Genomic DNA, 21,986 nt, shown 5'->3' on the forward strand with positions numbered 1-21,986 from the left:
GTGAAATAATGTATCGTAATACAAATATAAATCATTCTCACACACTGACATGTTTGCTACATATTTTATAATACACATCTTCACAATATTGCGATACATATTATCATCATTGTTGTATCTGAAAAACAAGATTTTCCTTTCAAACACTGACTTTTGATTAAATGAGCAGACATAGCTTTTGCACAGCTCCCAAGTTAATGTCTGTCTGTCTCTCTCCCCCTCCCTCCCTCCCTCCGCCTGTCCGTCCGTCTCTCTCCCCTCCCTCCCTCCCTCCCCTTCTTATAGGACAGATGTGTCTGATTCTTGACCAATAAAGGAAGAAGTATAGAGTATAGAAATCCCTTATAGGAAGTGATCTGTTTATGTCTGGGATTGCTGTCCATCTCACATGTACAAGCATTTACCAAGTCACTAATTAGTGTGTTTATAAAGTCATTGATTAGTGTACATGTATGTGATTGGAAACAACAAGTTAGTAAAACAGGAGGAAAGATTAAATACACTAGTACAAAAGATTATTATCTGTGTTAGCCATAACATTGCACAATAAATGAATGACAGCATACTGTTAAACATCATACTGTCTTGCTTGACATATCAGGGGTGCATTTGATTTGCCCAAACATGATTGTGATTAATCTGACGCCATTTCTAACTTGCCGTCAGCCTATGATTACGTTGTCTGCCATCTTGTAATCACGTCAATCATGGTTCGGGGCATGATTACTATGATTACCAATCATAATTGTGAGTGGTATTTATCAAACGCAAAATCATGATTGTGATATCATAATCATGATTGTGCAAATCAAACGTGCCCCAGGAATACTAGTGCTATCCATTAAATAGCACCCTCTAGTGACACAGCTGGACATATCAGAGTAGCATCCATGATATTTACATTCATGGCATCCTATTTCACCAATATACCCTGATAGAAATAACTTCTATAGATTGTTTAAATGGCTCTCACAAACATACTTGCAACTTACTGTGTTACAATAGAGTAAGTATACATACGCATGCTTCACAAGTAATTTTAATGTATTGTAACTGTTGTTTTAGATTACTAGAGGGCGCTGTTCATTGCAATGCCTCTAGAGGGCGCTGTCCATTGGCAATGCATCTTATAAGTTATGTCTACTTGCTAAGCTTCACAAGATATGCATAGAAAATTATGAAAAACACTGCAATCCCACAAAAAGAAGTGAACATTTGTATTGATAATTCAATTGCACACACACTTATTCAAATTTCAAGTATTAGTAATACTTTATTGTCAAAGGTAAAGGTAATTTTTTGGACAATGACAGGCATACTTTTAGTATTATGTTTGTAACCCTGCTTCAAGAGTTGATGACAACTGATGCCAATGACTGAGTTATGATGCTGACTGCGTTTACTCGTTTGTGTCATCAGTTAATAAGTACATGATGTCTGTTTGTTGTAAAATGTACTTGACATGGAGTAACACTATAAAGTTTTATGCACGGTTTACATGAATGAACTGGTACAAAGTTAGGCTTAAACCAGTTCAAACCGGTTTTATCATGTGTATGGTTCTAATGATGTAAACTGGTTCATACTGGTTCTATTATGTGTATGGTTCCAATGATGTGAACTGGGTCAACTGAACTCAAACTGGGTCATACTGGTTCAAACTGGTTCTATCATGTGCTAGCTTCAATTGATAAAAACTAGTTCAACTAAATTCAAACTAATTCATACTGGTTTTATCTCCTGTACAGTTATTGAGTTATGTGAATTGGTTGCAATCGAGTACAAATTGGTTCAAACTTGTGACAAACTGGTACAAAGAAATTGCCTTAATAACAAGAACTCAGAATATGAAAAGAACAAAAATTATGATTATAGTGAATTACCATTACAAAATAATTAATTTCTACCTTAAAATGACGTCATAAATTGCGCATAGTTATTATTTGCTTTCACCAAAACCACTATACTGTTATTGAAATAAATACTTCTCCCCTCAAAAACAATAATCGTAAATAATTGAAACATTAATTAAAGCTTGTTCATGACATTAAGGTATAAAATATAATCGTTCAAAAGGTCAAAGTTCAAACATCCTGGAACTTCATAAGGACAGCCAATCATGTGGTGTAGTATATGTCATGTGACCACTATTTTGTATACATTCAATTGTACATCCATATCAAGGAGCTGCAAGGAAATTGTGTAGATATGTCCATGTATACAATTTACAGGGATTACATTAGAATGGAAAATACAAAAGTTGAATTGTTTTTACAGCACCAAGAAGTTTTTTTAAAGAAAAAAAAAATGCTTTTTTTTTTCAAAATAAATGTCACCCAATCACCTCAAAATATCACTACATGATTCTCTTTAAAATTTTCAGTAACTGAAACAAGTTATTATTTTGAAGACTTTTTCTCGGTTTGTTCTCCTTCTTATTCATTTTATACCTGTTCTATATACCCTACACTACATGTACATATTGGTTTCTTGAAAATTCACTCTCAGTATTTGGGAAGACATGAAGTTTTTAAGTTAAACTCTTTCTATTACATCCTACTACATAATCTACTACAATTATAGAATATTCAATTCTCAATGGCTCATACCATCAATCAGCTAAACAGGTGAACTTCATCTAATATGCAAATCATGTTCCCAAAGAATATACTTGGCACCACTTAATATGCAAATTGTATTCTTATAAATACAGGTGACACTACTCAACATTCAAATTAAGTCCTAAGAATGCAGTTGACATCAGTTAATATGCAAAATATATTCTTATGAATACAGGTGACACTACTCAACATTTAAATTAAGTCCTAAGAATACAGTTGATGTCAGTTAATATGCAAATTATATTCCTAAGAATACAGGTGACACTACTCAATATGCAAATTGCAAATCACAGTTCCTAAAAAAACACAGGTGGTATTATTAGTTATGCAAACCATATTCCCTGGGAGCACAGGTGATCATCACTTAATATGCAAATCTCATTTCCTGGGAGTAGCCTAGTTTATCAAGGTTTGGAGTACAGGCATATGTTATCATTGGTGGAGGTCCACACATTAATATTAGGGTATCATCACCAGGTGGTGGCAGGTGTTCCTTGATCATATCCTCATTTACAAATCCTTCACTGTACTCCCATCCTAAAATAGAAAAAATAGTATATGCATGTGATGGCAACAAAATCAACAAATCTATTCTCACTTTGAATAATTATCATGATAATTGTAAGTATCATCATATACAACTGGATTTCTATTGGCTTGCATGTACCCTTGCTTCAAGTGCATACCCTATCTTTGTTAGAATTTTTATGTACATGAAATTCAAAGTTTAGTCATGGATTCAAGTCATTTTTGTAATCACTTACTGACCAAACTGTTCATCAGTTTGGTAGATCTAATGACTTACACAGCTTATAACACAAAGTTTTTAGCATTGAGCTGCAGAATGGAAGACAATCCTCATCAAAATGACAAATTCCAGTTAGTTGACCACTAGGTGGCGGTATGATCATCCAATTGTAGATATTACGTTGTTCGATACTTAATTTGCAGCTGAAAATGCATAGCAGTGAAGTTTTGGGGATTATCTGCAGGATGAAAGTACTTAGATATGCATACAAGTAAAATGTTACCTTAGTCACCCCTCTCTATGAACTGATTCAAGGGTTCTCTGTGAGAATACTTTCATTACAGAAAGCATATTTATCTTAGTCTAGTTCCTATACAGTATCGGTATGATTTACACTAAGTCAAGGGTACTAACCTTCAGGTGCCTTGTCCAATGTATACCACAGTTTAAACTGATCAGAGTTTGCTCTTTGACAATCTTCCAGTTCTTCACGTACCAGGATATCCTTGTCAGTCTGACAGGTGACAAAATAACATGATCCCATTATGTCTTTCAAACTATAGCTCTGGACTACACTCTATTTAAAGACATTTTAAGTCTTGTTTTAACACTAGAGGGCTTTTAGCCATCAAGCTGTTCAAAACTACCCCCACTATGCTCTATGTAAGCCAATTTCACATGAACCACAGACACACACCATTTGCTACTGACCCACCAAAATTTGGTATTCCCCTATGCCTTATACTATGTGTATGTAGTGACTCACAAGAAAAACCCTCAGGCTTTTATCATTTTGACCAGAAACAACACATCATCTTTTATCAGAGGACACACAGATTACCATATTGATAGCTTAGTAGTACAGATTATACCCCTCCCCTGATCCCCCCCCCAAGGTAATTATAACATCTTGATTTTCCTCATCATAGCTTTCAAAACTGAAAGTTTTTTTAAAAAACAATGAAGTGATGTCCATAATATTATAAATCCAAAGTGTAACATTTCTCACCTGGTTAGCAAACAATAGAGACAATTCAGTGGTGTCTTCAGGATCCTTGGTGATGTGACGAATTAATTGTAACATTGGGGTTATACCTGTATGTGGAAATTCAATTGTAACATTGGAGTTATACCTGTATGTGGAAATTCATTATTTTAGTTTTATTTTTGATAGACATACAACTTGATTACAACAACCGTGTATTACATACATTGGCAATGAAAATGCTAGTGTCAGACATGATATAAGTTAAACAGCTCCCTCACTGGCATAAATCCTCTGGATAAGTTCAGGATAAAGACAGCTTGCAATCTGTTAGCTAAACTGTCTAGTATGGTGCTGGAGCTGTGACTGCACTACGACAGTCGTACCTCTCATCTAGTGCGAGACTTAGCATAGTTACAGTTTAAGCGCCATGGACAGAATAGCTAACGGCTTGCAAACAGTCTTTATCCTGAACTCGCCCTCTATCCCATAGAAGTGGGGGAAAAAATAACACACACACATACACATGCACATGCACATACACTCACACACACACACACACACACACACACACACAGACACATGTACACAAACAGAGACACACAAGACAGACACAGCCACACATACATAGACATACCCAGACACAGACACACACACAGATAGACACACATCATGCTTGCATTTGCAGCTGTATCTCCACAATCACGTAAATGTCATAATCACAAGGGGTTGGTTGTATTGTAACCCTGATCAGTAATTGGTATGGTTTAACAGCTTTTGGTAAAGGTTCCACTGTTGTAAACATTTTGTAGTGTTGAAAATACGACTGATAACGCGAGCATGAATGTTGAATGTTCAAATTTCCGTGGACAATGCAGTAATGGCCGATATTTGAATTTCAACCAATAAGATCGCAGGAATCTGGTCACATGGGAAGCTATGAATATATTATGAAAATGAAGTAAACAAATATGGCGGCCTCCATGTCCAATGTGTTGTAGAACATATGACCTTGATTTTCAGATCGATTTCTCCCCAGTTTTCTTTCAAATACAGGTAAATTTAACATGAACAGTAATCGGAGCCACTAAATTCAGCATTCACAATACTAATACCAATTCTTATCAAATGTATGCCCGGCAAAAGCGAGAAACAACACGTCATTGCATGACTTATATTGTACATGCACCCGGATCATAAAGCATGTCTTGAATTTACCATGTACATGTTAATATTAGCTAAGCATGTGAAATAAGCTTGTACATTTTTAACATTTACCATGTACATGTTAATATTTGCTAAGCATGTGAAATAAACTTGTACATTTTTAAGATTTACCATGTACATGTTAATATTTGCTAAGCATGTGAAATAAGCTTGTACATTTTTAAGATTAACCATGTACATGTTAATATTTGCTAAGCATGTGAAATAAGCTTGTACATTTCTAAGATTAGCCATGTACATGTTAGAGTTAGCATGTGGAACATTCATAAATAAGCATGCCGTCAACACACATGCTATGAAATACTTATTTTTACTGAAATAACCATGTGACATGCTTCTGACATGGTTACGAACTACTTAATAAGCAGTCCAGTTTTGTAAGGGCACACATTCAAATGATAATTAAAATAACAGTATTTACCTGCAGACACACATACATAGATAGACACATACACATATACAGACACATACACATACACAAACACAGGCAAAGACACACACACACAGACAGACACACACATTCAAATGATAACTAAAATAACAATATTTACCTGCAGACACACACACATACATATACACATACACTGACACAGACACATACACACACACATACACACACACTCAAATGATAACTAAAATAACAGTATTTACCTGCAGAGACACACACACACACACACACACACACACACACACACACACACACAGACACACAGACAGACACACATGCATTCAAATGATAACTAAAATAACAGTATTTACCTGTACCCCCAGCAATCATTCCTAATTTCTTGGCCGTCTTTTTCACAGCTTCAGATTTCTTGTCAGCTTTGATTGCAAATACACCTATACAAATATACATACAGTGTGTAAGTGATAGATAGATTCTGATTAGAATGTGTAATCCCCCACCCACCCCCATACAAAGAAATGGCCGTCTTTTTCACGGCTTCAGATTTCTTGTCAGCTTTGATTGCAAATACACCTATACAAATATACATACAGTGTATAAGTGATAGATAGCTTCTGATTAGATTGTGTAATCACCCCCCACCCCCAACCCCCATACAAAGAAATACCCCTTATTTTTCATGTAAGGAACCCAAGTGTTGTCTTCTACAGTTCAAACACCAATAGTCTTAGGTTAAGTTACCTACGCAATAACAGTAGTAGTAACATGAGAAATCTATAACAATTTACAACACATCCATACTTTGACATAACCATTATAATTGTTTCTGTGGACAACTTGGTAAAATATTGCATAAAGTAACTAAGTTTCTGTGACCAGCGTTACAAAAATATTGCATAAATTACCGTTAGTTTCTGCAGATAACTTGGTAAAAATATTGCATAAATTAATTTTAACTTCTGTGGGAACTAAGTAAAAAGTATAGCTTAACTCACCTTTGCCTTCATACACCAACAGACCTGATGGTCCTCTTACATCAATATAATCACCAATATTCATCTCTTCAAGATACTGGGACATTTTTCCACCATCAGGAAACTTGGGATGCACATTTTTGAAGTACACCTACATATAATAATTTGAAAACTTAATTCTGTAGAAGTCTTCCATTTTTCTTTAAGATTGTGCTGCATATTCACCATAATTATCAGTAAGGTTGATATTGGCATTGTCAATCATTGAACAGATTCAATTTCAAATTGGCCTTTTCCAAACCATATTGGTTCACCTAAAAATCTTCTTTTAGCCATCTTTCAGCTAAAATTTGCAATATTTGTCATTATTTATACCCTCAGTGGTGCATAAGTTGAGATATTGTCTGTTGATTTACAGGTATTTCAAAATCTTTTATAAAAAATTTTGATGAAAATACTAGTTGATAGATGAATGGGGGAGGGGTTTCTCACCTTTATCACAAGATCCATATGACCCTTATCATCATCACTAGTGACTGGTGTGTATGGTCTAACCACTAGACTACCTAGGATTCTAGCATTCACAGAGGATGGGGTTAAATGGAGGGGGAGGGGGGGGGGAGTAGGGGGTAGGGGGTGCTCTCACCTTTATTACAAGATCCATATGACCCTTATCATCATCACTAGTAACTGGTGTGTATGGTCTAACCACTAGACTACCTAGGATTCTAGCACTGAGATAGATATGCTGACCTGAAATATACAATCCAATGAAATATCGACAATAAGAGTTACTTGATTCATACATGTGTATCACTGAAAATATTGACGTCATTATCCATAAAGAATACTATTAGTATTAGTATACATTTTGACAATTGATCAGAGAGAGTGAAATTACCACTCCTCTTCTCTTAGTATTGGCTTTAATTGTTGGTACTTATAATAGCTAGCTTTTTTGCCTCATGCTAGAATGTGTAAATAGAACAAGAAGGTTGACTTATTCTCAGTACCTGGAATAACATTTTACCTCCTTGCTAGAGGGTCAAGTAGAACAAGAAGGTCGACTTATTCTCATACACACCTATAGTAATACATGTCAAGTGCGTAGAGTGGAAGTTATAGTGTCGACCAAGTAATGAAATGTTAGTTATTTTTATGATGCGCCTAGGCAGTAATATTCTATTTCAATTAGAGTCTTCCCCAAAAATTGCATACTTACCAATTGGAAGGCCAAGGATGTGTTCACCAGATGGTAAGGCAAACATAAACCGTCTTGTATCATGACTTATCATCTACTCAAGACATGGAAAAAGAATTCGACATTTTGATATTATTAGTGAAAACATTACAATACAACTCTAGTAATCCAGCCTTCCATTGACTAAGATAAATGCAAACTAAATCTATTCTTCTTCAATGCAGTAGATTACACAAGTGGGCGATAGCGTTCCCTCTGTTGTGCAATTATAATCACCCTGTGATCAACATAGCATAAACATTAAAAGTCCCAAAACAGCACTGCAAGTTCATGGAACTCTAAATAAATTAGTTTTCAGAGACACCTCAGAGTCTAGCTGCTAGACCTTGGATGTTCTTCCGATACAATACAACACATGACTGAACATCACTATCGAGGATGGAACATCCGAGCCCTCACTGCGATCGAACTTCGTTCGCTTATCATATCGGAAGAAAGCCCAAACGTCTAGCAGCAAGACTAAGACACTTCCCCACTGAGACTATAATTAAACTAACATCCATTCAATAGCTTATCTCAGTTGTATCAACATGTTGAAGACAATAGTTTTAGTTTGTGTCTATCTTAGTAAACCAAAGGCTCAACTACCAGGGTAATATCACATATTATCAATCACTACAATTTTTAGCCACTTTTATTTGTTTGAGAAGACACACAATATCATGTGAACTTACATTCTGTCTGTTTAACTTTAGCTATAGAATGTAGACTGTGCACTTGTTAGTTACAGAAATGGTTTTGACGAGAATTAGTGTAAGGATGTGAATAGTGAAGTTTAGAACAAATTTGTAGACATAGATAGGGTCATAGACTAGACTAGTTCTGCTTGAACTATTTCTATGGCCCTCACCAGGTACAGTTTGTCTTTTCTTTTTTTCTCAGTTGTGTATCATTTCCCTTTGTGTCTGGTGAAAATAAACAATATAATATAATATAATATAATATAATATAATATAATATAATATAATATATAAGATACATGCTTACCTCTTTGTCAATCAACTTAAGGGGATACTTGGTATTAGCATCGATTAGTGTCTGTGGTGGTCCTTTCTTACCACCTCCAAATAACTTCTTCGCCATGAAGATGGTGACAGCAATCACACCAACTCCAATAAGTACAGGAAGTCCCTGTCAACACAAAATATGAAGAAAAGAAATTGTAAAACATCAAAATAAAATAAAGTTAATTTAAATATCTATTATCTTATTTAAGGAATGCTATGTTCAGACCCATTTTTATTACCATACACCTCTCCACGAACTTTGAGTGAAAATATTTTTCAATAAAATAAATGCCATTATATACGCCCAGTACACAAAATCAGACTATACAGTCATGTAGTTTACAGGGAAAAATGTTCAGCATTGCATGCAGTGCTGCTTCAGTGCTGTTGTGCCCCAAAGGAGTCAGTGCAGTTGCAACGATGAAAATTCAGTACTGTTGCAGTGATGAAATTCAGCACTGCGTGTAGTTATGATTTTCAAATTGCTCTGTGCAGTGTTGAATTCATCGCTGCGTGGAGTGCTGAATTTCATCGCTGCATGCAGTGCTGACTTTCATCACATGTGCATAGTGCTGCTACTGCACTGCAGCAGTACTGCACAATATTGGCTGTGTGTAGTGACCTTTTGACTGGTGGAAGTACAATGTATACATCAGGGCAAGTCAGGTCAAAGGTTATCAGAGGTCAATACTGAAATCAAACAGTGTCAGGAGAGTATCAGGTGACTTTTGTTCAGTTCATTCATGATAGTGTGATGTGTACGTGCACAGACTGTCGTACCAGCAACTACACAGTTCATGACCTCTCTTACATTAATATGTATGTGGTACTATAACAGTTGTATGTACTGGTATTAAAACATACATCCAAATCATACACTTTCCTGTACACTTTACCTAAAAGTTTGGATTTATACTAAAGTTGATATTTGTCCTCAAGGTGTGTAAGTTCTTAGTCTTACCACAGCAAGAAATACACTGCTACATCATCTCAATTAATTTCCTTCACATCTATTTTCAATTCAGTATCATAAACCTACATGTGAAGTTCATGAATATGTCATGAAAATAAATATTTCCTATATTTCATTTGTTCAGTATTTTCAGTAAGGTAGGGGAAATTCAGTAAAAAAAGGGGTAATTCTTGTAAAACTTGAATACATTTCAGACTTTGCACCATAATGTTGTTGGATAACCCAAGTACAATACCAGGTGAACTCACATTAATTTTACGTATTCCAACCTCTGAACAAAAAAGCTGGTAAATGAACTTCTAGTCAGTTCAAACACAGATAGCCATACATGGAATGTTTACTTTCTGTTCCTTGACTGTAGGACTGATCAACAGGATTACTTAACATAATACAAGCCAGGCTGATAATACAAGCCAGGTTGAACATATTCAAACAAAAAATATAACTACAACTTTTATACCCTGCTTGTTCTATGTCACAACAACTCCCATCTACTAAATACTTCATTGGTTCCGTGGTACGAAATACAAGTCAAAATGTTCAAATTTGCTATCATTTTTTCCTGAATTTTCATAAATCATGCAGAAAATACTTGTGACCTAGGGGGTTTGCCATACTATGCTATGACTTGTAGTGACAAGGCCCTTTAGATCACTAATATTTTCCTTGACTAAGCAAGGACAAGATTAGAATATAATATATGTAATTATAACCTTAATTATTTATGCTTTAGAATGACTGCATATCATTACTGAGACATCAATATAATTTAGATTTTTTAACATTTTTTTTCACAGCTGCCAATGATGATATACAACCAGCATCTGCCATCAGACTTTATAACTTGTACTTGAAATTCCACAATTGTCCTACAGAAAGCTATTTGTCCTACATTCCATTCTTTCAAGTATAGCTAAGACCAATAGTCACATAGTGTTAGTGTCTTGTACCCTATAACCAGGTCATTTCCATATCAGCAATCCACAAATACTCTGACTGTATCCATACAAAATCCTCACCTGTGATCCTGATTTTTAAAACTGGGAACAAAGGCTTGGGTTGATTTTATCTTAGCTGCATTTCCTTATGCTAAAGGTACACAGAAAAGTCATTTTCAACAGCTCTATCGGACCTCTCTAAAGTACAGTTATTTACAATCTGGCTCAGAATTTAGATGCCTGTTGTATACTTGGGCAGCTGAGATAAAATCAGCCTCATCCTGGTTTCCTTTTAAACAGTGGGGAGTAATAATCATTTGGTACACAACGTATTTGCATTTACAATGTACTCCTATAATCAAGTCCCACCCACATTTTTATTGATTTTTCTCAGTAGGGCCCTACCAAGAGTTACCAGTTTAAACCAAACTTCAATATTGCTTTCTCACACTGATATTTCCTTAAATAAAAGTCCAAAAGTCTCCCATTGAAATATTGTCTCCAAAGAATACACACATGGCTATGTACTACAATCCCTCTTCCTCCCATATGAATATCCACAAGAAATTCAGAATTCATTGCATGTGACATTCCAGATTTTCTGTTGGCTAAAATTCAAGATTTGATTGCTGCCAATGACTGCATTGTTATGAATATAGGCACTGAATGGTTGGGTTTACTGTGTCACTATCAATTCTACAATATTCCCCTATTGTTAGGTGAACATCCTATAAAACACTGAATATTCAGGGTCAACAAGATACGGGTGTATTTTATTAGAACACACTACCAGTTAAGGATTTATGCCCTATTGTCATGTAAAAATCTAATGTCATGACATTAACATGACCCAATACTAATGACATTATACTCCACTGGCCTCTAGCTCAGAGACTTGGCTATATTAGTTTATAATATACCTAGTGATAATGCTGTGCCATGATTCGCTAGAATCAGTCACGTGATAGGAAAATAGAATGACTACTTCCCTTGGGGAATAGTCCCATCAATTTTTACATAGTCACGTGACCACCGCGCGTTCACAGCAGGTCAAAATGGCAGCTTCTGACGATGTCGTCTGCCACCGCGAGTTCACAGCATGAGGTATATTATAAAACACATATTGCCTGGCCTATATTCGGGCTATAGCACCCGTTCATTACCCCATCGTGACTGTGAGTTACCAGAATCACATGCTATTTCCCTCGGCCGTTGGCCTCGGGAAATAGCATGTGATTCTGGTAACTCACAGTCCCTCGGGTGTAATAAACGGGTGCTATAGCCCTCATGGCCAGGCAATATGTGTTCAATATGGTACCCTGGGCATGACTAGCCTATAGAGGCTATTCATTGCTTTTAAGATTTCTCTTTGATGCCACAGATAGTCTTTACATTGGGACATGACATACTAGTTGGCTTCACTGAATTTGACAGAGTGAACAACACTGTTAATCCAGATATATCCAAGTCTATTTTCTAGAACTCCTGTTAGTCCAGAGACTTGGATATCTGTCTTGACAATTGTACTTGTGAGAACTGCTGTCAATCCAGATAGCCAAGTCTCTCTGCACATTTCCTTTGAACAAAAACATTTTTATTAGACAATGTTTTTGTTTTGTTTTGTTAGTTTCACATTCTCTGTTTCTTTATTCATCAAAACCCAAGTATATATATTTGTACTATTACTAGAATATCCTTGTACTGTGGGCCATAATATTGACTACATAGGGCTAATCATTTGTTGACATGTTACTGTGATGCTCTGTGTCATTGTGATGCCCCCCCCCCCCTCCTCCCCCAGTAAAACCATTGTAATGAAAGGAATACTTGCTATAACAAGTACATGTAATACCTTATTAAACTGTTTGTTTTATAACATAACTGCCTTTACACTTGGATGTCAACAAGATTAAAACAAAAAAAGACAGTTGTCAGGTAGATACTTGTTAATACAATTATATAACAACAACCAATGATCTATGACCTTTGGTTTACTTTTGGGAAATGACAAAATTACTAATATATAAGGTATCTGCATTTTGTATGGTTACTTGGTAATAATTTCAATTTCATACATACTGGGGTAGTCATTAATTTTACTGTCCTAAAGAAATCATTACAATACAAGTAATAATCTTGACGCATACACCATGTCTCAGACCGTTAGCGGTCTGAGATCATGTGTACCAGCTAGCTCCCCCATTTCTATACTAAACTGCCCCACATGTATGAAGTACACGATCTTAAAAATGAAAACAGTATGTGTTTGTGTTGACACAGTTCTGATCACAATCATGGAGCAATGAAAGGTCGTCATGACAACAGGTACACTTGGAAATACAAAATAAACCTAATAAACATTGGAATGGGGAATAAATTAGGGTAGATACTTACAAACTGGTGAGTTATTGGTGAGAAGACAGACACACCCTACTTTTAAGTTCACTCTCAGTTATTGGTGAGAAGACAGACACACCCTACTTTTAAGTTCACTCTCAATGACTGATCTACATATCTATGGACTAACACAGTCTGAGTGTAATACCCACCTACTCACCCCCTTAGTTCAGTGTCTAGAGACTTTATTTAAATCACAATGTGACCTAGATATGGCATAGTCAGACTAACACTATGTGTTATGTTAACATCATAGCGTGCTACCTTAGATGAACTTTCGTTGCTTTAATGTCATAGCTATGCTAACCTAGTTGAACCTTCATTATTTTAATGTTATAACTGTGCCGGATAGCTAAGCTTAGATGAAATTCTGTTGCATTAACATCAGAGTTATGCTAACTTAAATGAACTTTCGTTGCTTTAAAGTGACAGTTATGCTAACTTTATAGATGAATTTTCGTTGGTTCATCTCAATTGTAGTATATAAATGCAAGTGTTGGTCAAGTGACCCATAGACCCTCCAGGGGTCTGAGTTAACAAATCTACATCCAGCCAGTAAAGGTACAAAGCTATATTATCTATGCTAACCTTCCGCATACTTTGTATCTATACCTCCTAGTGAATCCTAATCCAGTGTGTTCTCCAGCCAATTTGTAACATTGATGCATATCAATTTTGTACACCAAAATTTGGGATTTCTTATCTCTTACATTGTGACCTCTGAGCTAAGACAACACTGATACACACTAATTTCTTGCGACTCTTAAAATGGGATGACATGTGTCCTCTAAGTCTATTTGCAAAAATGACGCACACCAAACATTTGCTGTCCTCAGGCTCAAACCCATACAACATGGTACCTGTGCCCTCTAAACCAATTTGCAACAATGACACACACCAATTTCTTGTGACACACCAAAATTTACTGTCACAGGTGACTCTTAAAATGATGGGGTGACCTGTGCCCTCTAAGCCAATTTGCAACACTGATGTATAAGGCTATGCATTAGCAATTTCTTGTCACTGTTTCAAAGTCAAGAAGTCTATTTTCACTTCATGGTTAAAATCACCACTGACATTTTTCTCCTCAATAAACAGTTCAACATTGTACATTAACTCATAACAAACAGATGTCACGTACACAAAACATGGCAGACATATCTATTTTTAAACAGATGTTACTGAAACTAGAAGTCCCAATCAAGGTTACATTTTCATAGAACACAAATGAGAACCTGCACTCGCAAATAAAAACATATTTTTCATGAAATACACTCAAAATCTACATATCATTATTATTATATCTTGGGTATAAAATTCTGAAAATATTAGATGCATAGGCATTGAAGATATAGTTTGTCTCCGAAGTCTATGGTACAATATATTGTATTACCAAAACAGTAGCCTACCTGTAGATGTGTAGGACTAACACTATATCTGCTATCCTAACTGATATTTTTATTTTTTTCAAATTTTTGTTACGTCCAACAATGGTCTATACAGGAATATCATTCGAGACCAGTGTGATACAGCTATCATTGTAGACTTGTCAGACGGAGTGAAAATTCATAAAATCAAAATGTCAGTTAGGATAGCGGAACAGTGTTGTAGCATTAGTTCTAGACATCTAAAGGTAGGCTACCAAAACAGATTATGAATTGTCATTTGCATATAACCTGACTTGGTAAACAGTACACCATAATAGCAGTCTGAGAGTCAATCTGATTAAAATCCGATGTAGTGTACATGGCACGATTTCTTTTTGGCTGTTACATTTACTGTTGTTTGTTCTTTTGTCAGCACCCGTTACATACATCTGACACAATATCATAGGTTTTCCCTGTGTACACTACATCAGATTGTTTGAGTGTATAACAAAACACAAAATACATATAAACATTATACATTACCAGCTGTTATAGTCGGATGATAGTTCGTCTTTTTTCATCCATTAATTATTACAGATTATTGGTATTACAATTGCTGTCAGATGGTTGGGTTTACGGAATGAAAATCTTCCAAATTCATCACCAACACAAACACAGCTATCCAGGGTGTTATTTAGATTTCCACTGTTATTATTTATAAATAGTTAGGGTCAAACTATGGAACTTAATCCGGATGAAACATAATTACTAAATTTTCATCATTGATCAATGGTATCCAACTACAAAGGTGGACAAGCCATATGTTGCAACCTTTAAACTATTTCTCATAAATTTTAGTATTTTGTTGTTTCCTGCTTTGCATTCATCAATGAAACTAAAATCTACTTTAGTTCAAGTATGAAAATTGTGATAATTGTAGCGTTTGTTGTGATTTTGAAGTTTTTTCTTCTGTTTTTGTGGGTTTTTTTTATTATGATGTTTAACTGGAAGCAAATGCTACAATTCCTGCAATGTTAATGCAAATAGACGGAAGTGATTCAGATCTGAATCACAAAGTTGGGTGGATTTTTCACCTTACCTGCCAAAAAGATATTTTCTAATCTAACTCTACCATTAATTACAGAGCCATCAAGACCCAAGAAATGTTTAGATATACCCCAATTTCTGTCAAAATTGGCAAATTTAGCAACACATGCAGCATTTTGAAATGGGTAGTACACTGACATCTTGCTTATGTTTTCAGCGTGATCTCATCTATTTGAATTTGTCCAGCAGGAATTGTACATAATGTAGTGTTTGCTTTCAGTTAACACTGATACGAAAAAACACAAAAACAGAAGAAAAAGCCCTCGAAATCACAACAAATGCCACAATTATTGCAACTAATTAATGTATTGCAATATTTACAAACACCACATAATGTGTTGGACCTACCATATTGCTGACAAAATTTCAAGCCAGGAAATAGTGAAGCAAGGGACAATTGACAGATTGGATTCATCAAAATCGTGGATCACGATGTAGACTGGCTAGGTGTTTGTATGTGTACTGGGTAGAGGTAAGGGATGGGGGTTGGGTTATTATCAGTGAGGCAACTGGCCTTCTGGTCAATGAACTGTACTGGATACATTTTCACTCTATAGAACATTTATTGCTTATTCTTGTTTTGGGCACTACATTTACACATTACATAAGTAACCAAGGTTTAAATTCACAATAAATTTACATAATTAATGACCTGGCCAGACAAAAAAAGAAGACCTACAGTGTCTATGTATACCACACAGGTCTGCATACCAACCTTGAGAAGCCAGTAAACACAATAGTTATGTTGTAATCATATCAACATATGTCTCAGTAAGCAATGCCATTGTAATGACACAATTGTCTGTATTTAATAGACATACCTAGACATCCTTGACAACTTATCACTTTACTCCATCACAAAACATCTTATTTTGTGATTTTGAATATTAAACTATATATGAAAACAAGCTATCTGACATATTCAGGCACAAATTACTAGATTATTGTACGATACTTCCATCAACAGCTGTAAAAGTCAGCCGATGAGTTTGTCCAGGGCTCTGTCACCATAGAATTAATATTGATAATAATTTATCAAATTGTTGCAAATGGTAGAGTTTATGATCAACCTGTGTCCGATGAATAATTAAATCATTGCGAGTGATCAAAATCTGTAGTAAATGGATCAAAACGTCACATTCATTTCCAATTTACCATTCCAAAGTAACTATATCGTACTGTCCTATTGATTCTTGGAACCATCAACAATATATTCTCCATGATCAACATGGTACTTTTCTATTTAAACTGTATTCAGGCAAACATTCCAACTATGGTAATCACACACACAGACACATTATATTCAGATCAACAGCTGTCACACAAAGGACTCTCTTTTCTCATCCATGAAATAAATATTGATTAATGTCATAAAAATTGTTGTCACATGATATTATTAAGTTTACCACAAGTGTTACAATTTGTTTTGTTCATATAATGCTATGGGCTTCACATACAATACTGTAAACTGTCGACAGTCGCTCACACCTTTTTTCCCCTGCGTTTCCTGGCGCAACACTACTATAATCGCATACTGATATCGAGGGCTGAAGGCCCAAGATCGGCCCTCGATATCAGTATGCGATTATAAGTAGTATTGCGCCGGATCGGAACGCGGCTACAACTTAAGTTTAGATAAAACGTAGGGAAAAAAGGCGCAAGTGACTGTCGACAGTATATTAAATACTGCTATGGGCTTCACATACATAACTGCTATGGGCTTCACATACACACATAGGTGAACTCAACAAATAAATTTAAAAAAAAATTGTTGAGATTTACTAAACATTTCAACTTCAAGAACCACATGTAATCATTACATAAGTATGTATGCATTGAGTCTGGAATGCAAACATACATAGATAGAAATCTTCAGGAATAGATGGTTTCGAGACATGCATTTCCTGCTAGTATCATACATTACATGTAATGTATACTACACTGGGTCAAAGGTTAACTTATTGTAAGACTGTGCACCTATCATAAGGCAAACTATCCCACTATTATATTGCCCGTCTATTTTATTTCTGAAAAAAAAATTATGTAAATCAAAGCTATCAGATATTTGTACTGACAGACTTTGAGTGCCAAAATTAAATGATAGACAACTATAGGGTATCATTTGGTATGCATAAAATAAATACAACATATAGTTATTTATTTAGGCTGTTGCTATGACGCCAAGATATCTATAAAATCTTACAATTACTTACTAAAATTTGACCTGTATTTTAACAATCACCAGGTAAAGTTTAAATAAAATAACGGCAACAATAGCATCTCATTCGATAAAAACCAGATTTTAAAAAGACAAACTGTACTCATATTCATATCGGCTTTTGTCACTGTGGTTTTTTTTGACGAAAAAAAAATTAACTGGCTTTTATTCTGGTTTGAAGTATTTAAAATCTACCTGTGTTCCCTGGGGATTTTTGTGAGTTGCCCTATAGAATTATGGCCTAAGTATAGCACACTATGTAAATGTCAACTGATTTAAATTGTAACTGTGTTTTGTTTGTTACTGGCATTCTAACATTACAATAAAAAAATACAAAGAAAACGCCCATGTTATACATGTATAGGTATAGGCAAGTAAAAACACACTTGATAGTATATTGATGGTGTAACAAAAATTGTGCAAAGACAGTCAATATCACTGTTTAAAATCCTGAAACTAAATTGAAACTAATTAAAACAAACATACAAGGAAAAAAGGTAATTAACAAACAGACAAATAAAATTGATAACACAGAAATTGAAATCCAATATGAAATGTGATTTGTGCTAGTCCAGTGGGTGAAATGTCAAATTAATTATTAGATAGTTATCACAGGATATAACTCTACCAGCAAATTCTGAAAAAATGCTAATTATAAATGCATGGTTTATTGCCAGACAACAGATTATGCTGTCAGACACGTTTACCGTTATAATATGATGTGCCAATGAAGCCAGTGAATAGTGTATCAACATAACACACGTATGAAAAGTCTGACTTCGACTCAGCATGTGCATATACATGTATTTTTATCATAACAGTTAAACATACATTATTTTAGCATATGTGATAAAACTTGTGCGCTTGGTAACGGTTAGTTACCATACAAAAGAGACACACGTTGATAAAAACTGCCCAGCCCACCTCCCACACACTTCCATGCAATTATTTTGCACCTGATACCGCCTTCGCTAGCTCACAGCAACAAAACGGTGTAAATTTGGAGGGAAAAAATCATGCTAAAAATACTATATACCTTGAGCTACCACCACAGGAACAGCATATCCAAATATCAGGCGATTACAGAATGGTTTCATGAAAATTCCGATGGAAAGAGAAAGGAGAGAAAATAATGAATGCATGTGTTTGTGCTATCGAAGCCATGGAAGTTTTTGTAGCAATGGCCACTTCGACAACAAAACACAGAATAATGCAGGAGTACATAAAGCCATAGATGTGTGCAGTCAAAATTCAGACCACGTGAAATGTCATGCATGCGGAGTTACAGAAGAAGATATACGGTGAGAAGCAGAAAGATGAGGTTGAGCGAAGAATGCACTGACCAGGTAGTCTGTAGCAGCCATCTTGTCCTATCGTACGATGTCAACGCAGTGAGCATGAACATGCTAGGTAGTTTGCTACACTGACGCAATCAAATTTACTCGATGGCCATAAGAGGGCGCTATTTGACGGCGATGTTAATCTTCATTGAAGCAAGTTTTATATCAAGTCAATTTCATCATTTCATAGTGATACTCTTTTATTTAAACATTATTTATTCAAATATCATCGTTTAAACACTTGTACTCAAACTTTTTACATATGCAAGTATTTTGAGGGGACCGGGGGGGATGGGGTGTGGTGTATCCCTTCGAGGACCACATTGGAAATCTTGAAGTGTTTCTAAAATACTTTTGTTATCCTCGGTGATTTTTTATACCTAAGTTGTTTAATATGTACTTGTATAAATTTTATCCAATGAATTCAAATCGAATCAAAGCGCCTGGCGCTCTAGATCTGGAGAACAGACACATTATAAATACACTTTTATTAATTATATGTTTATTCTGATGTACTGTTGATTACACCGAAAGAATCGTCGTTGGTGGCGCTCCTCATGACCATTCGCTAACGAGTGATTACATGTATTATATTCATCAACGATTCAGTATACTGATCTACAACAGAAATCATAATTACATTCAGTTTATGATCGAACATCTTTGATTCAACGAAATAACATCAACAAAAACTTATATATGTACCATCTGTCGAACTATTATAACTTGAGTAACCACTTTACAGTATGTGGGCACAACGTTAACCAAATCTATATACTATAAACTTGCTGGTTGTTTGAATTTTGCGCTGATAGTACAGATTATGATTGTAAATTTGGTTGTTCTTACCCATGGTGGTTTATTATTTACACTAATTGGACATAATAATACTATCTCAGTTTTCTTGCTGCCTGTTTACGACATCGTCGTAAACCTCAAGCCTCTTTACGGCACCATTCAGTAGACCCTGGCGTGCGAGAATGATCCACGCGTACGTATAATGATTGTTACTCTCATACATTCCGACTTGACAGTTTAATCATTATGTCACGTGTCACCTTGAAATATAGCCCGGATGACGGTACGTCCAGGTAAACGATGACAAATTAGAGGAGAAATAATTAAGTCATGGCAAGGGAATGACTTCAATTGGAAATTCTAGATAAGCAAATTTAGTATTCCCTATATGTCTGATTAAAGCCATGTAGATTTAACATCTCTTTCATGTGCAGTCAAACATGAACCACGAATTTGAATATCAGATTATTTTCAATCGTATACGTACAATGTATAAAAATGTCAGGAATAACAAAGTCAGTTAACTTGTAGTAAAAAACATGTATCAGTCTGAGTCCAACTACTGTACTAATAGGTAAAACTATGTTTTCTGGACACGGGAAGGACACGGGAATAATTTAGTACGCCGCGCCTAGGCCTTTTACATCTTATACTCGCTCTTCTCTTTTTAGCCCTTCTTTGAAAACGACTGTCTGTGTACAGTTGAAACGTTTGGATTTCGAGAAATCGGACATTTTTTGCCAGATTTGGATTTGCTCTGTTCTTCAAAGTCAAAATCGGTTGACGGATTTTATGCATGAAAAATGATTGTTAAGTACGCTTCATAACATTATATTACACCACATGTATACAGGAATATTAATTGACAATGTGAAAATTAGCATTTCATGATGTCTTATATCAATCTATGAATAATTTCAAAAGAAAACAAGGTTAGTATTCAAATCATTTAGATGAATGGAATTTGTGATAAATCTTTGTACCTGAAATGGAAAAAGTGAATTTTTTGGACACCTTTATGTATCAAATCGTTTAATTTATGAAAACAATAAGTAAATCGTAACGTGGCTTGCTTTGTATGCACAATGAATCATTTCTAGTTTGTTTTCGTTTATGGCCTCCAGTAAGGTGAATTTTGTCACTTTCCTGTCAACAAATTAACAAATGAGAAATAAGATAAAGAAAATATACATCATTACAACGTTTACCACGTGTCCCGGACTAAAACCCAAAATTAATCATCATATTTTCTCCTAATATGTAAAAGTAGGTCTTTCACCGTATTGTATAAGCTTAGTATGACAGAGAAAGCTAAAACCGCTATCATTTGATCATGAAAGTGAATCAAAAGTGTTACATACAAAGGTCCATTTGGTTTATGTCGTTCTAAATGTGTGTAGTGCCGTAAATCAGAGATCATATTAGTCTGGTTCAATCGTCGTAAAACCGTGTTAGGCGCTTTAAGACTTTACGACACCATCAAAGAGGCGTTGTTGCGTTATTAGCGGAAAAAAATATGTTCTGGCTCCGAGAATGATTATCCCCATTGCATAAAGCAATATCAATTATTGTTCACAAGTCTACGTTTAAATTGATTTCGTATTCAATACGAATCT

The 21,986-nt window shown here is 35.3% G+C and overlaps 1 protein-coding gene across 3 annotated transcripts; it reads right to left on the reverse strand.

Annotated features, from left to right (window-relative positions):
- Positions 1-917: 917 nt before the first annotated feature.
- On the reverse strand, positions 918-19,653 carry LOC144447923 (NADH-cytochrome b5 reductase 3-like). Of its 3 annotated transcripts, none has more exons than XM_078138022.1 (9): positions 19,576-19,653; positions 9,213-9,356; positions 8,187-8,259; positions 7,611-7,717; positions 6,986-7,115; positions 6,341-6,424; positions 4,379-4,464; positions 3,784-3,883; positions 918-3,158 (listed from the first exon to the last, which is right to left on the reverse strand). In XM_078138022.1, exons 1-9 carry the CDS (start codon positions 19,594-19,596, stop codon positions 2,986-2,988), a joined length of 918 nt encoding a protein of 305 aa, XP_077994148.1. In that variant the 5' UTR covers positions 19,597-19,653; the 3' UTR covers positions 918-2,985. The 3 variants fall into 3 exon arrangements, with proteins under 3 accessions (XP_077994148.1, XP_077994150.1, XP_077994149.1); XM_078138024.1 differs by lacking the exon at positions 19,576-19,653 and adding an exon at positions 19,269-19,325; XM_078138023.1 differs by lacking the exon at positions 19,576-19,653 and adding an exon at positions 13,538-13,663.
- Between the last annotated feature and the right edge of the window lie 2,333 nt (positions 19,654-21,986).

The sequence above is a fragment of the Glandiceps talaboti genome, chromosome 17 (assembly GCF_964340395.1).
Source record: "Glandiceps talaboti chromosome 17, keGlaTala1.1, whole genome shotgun sequence".
Lineage (NCBI taxonomy): Eukaryota > Metazoa > Hemichordata > Enteropneusta > Spengelidae > Glandiceps > Glandiceps talaboti.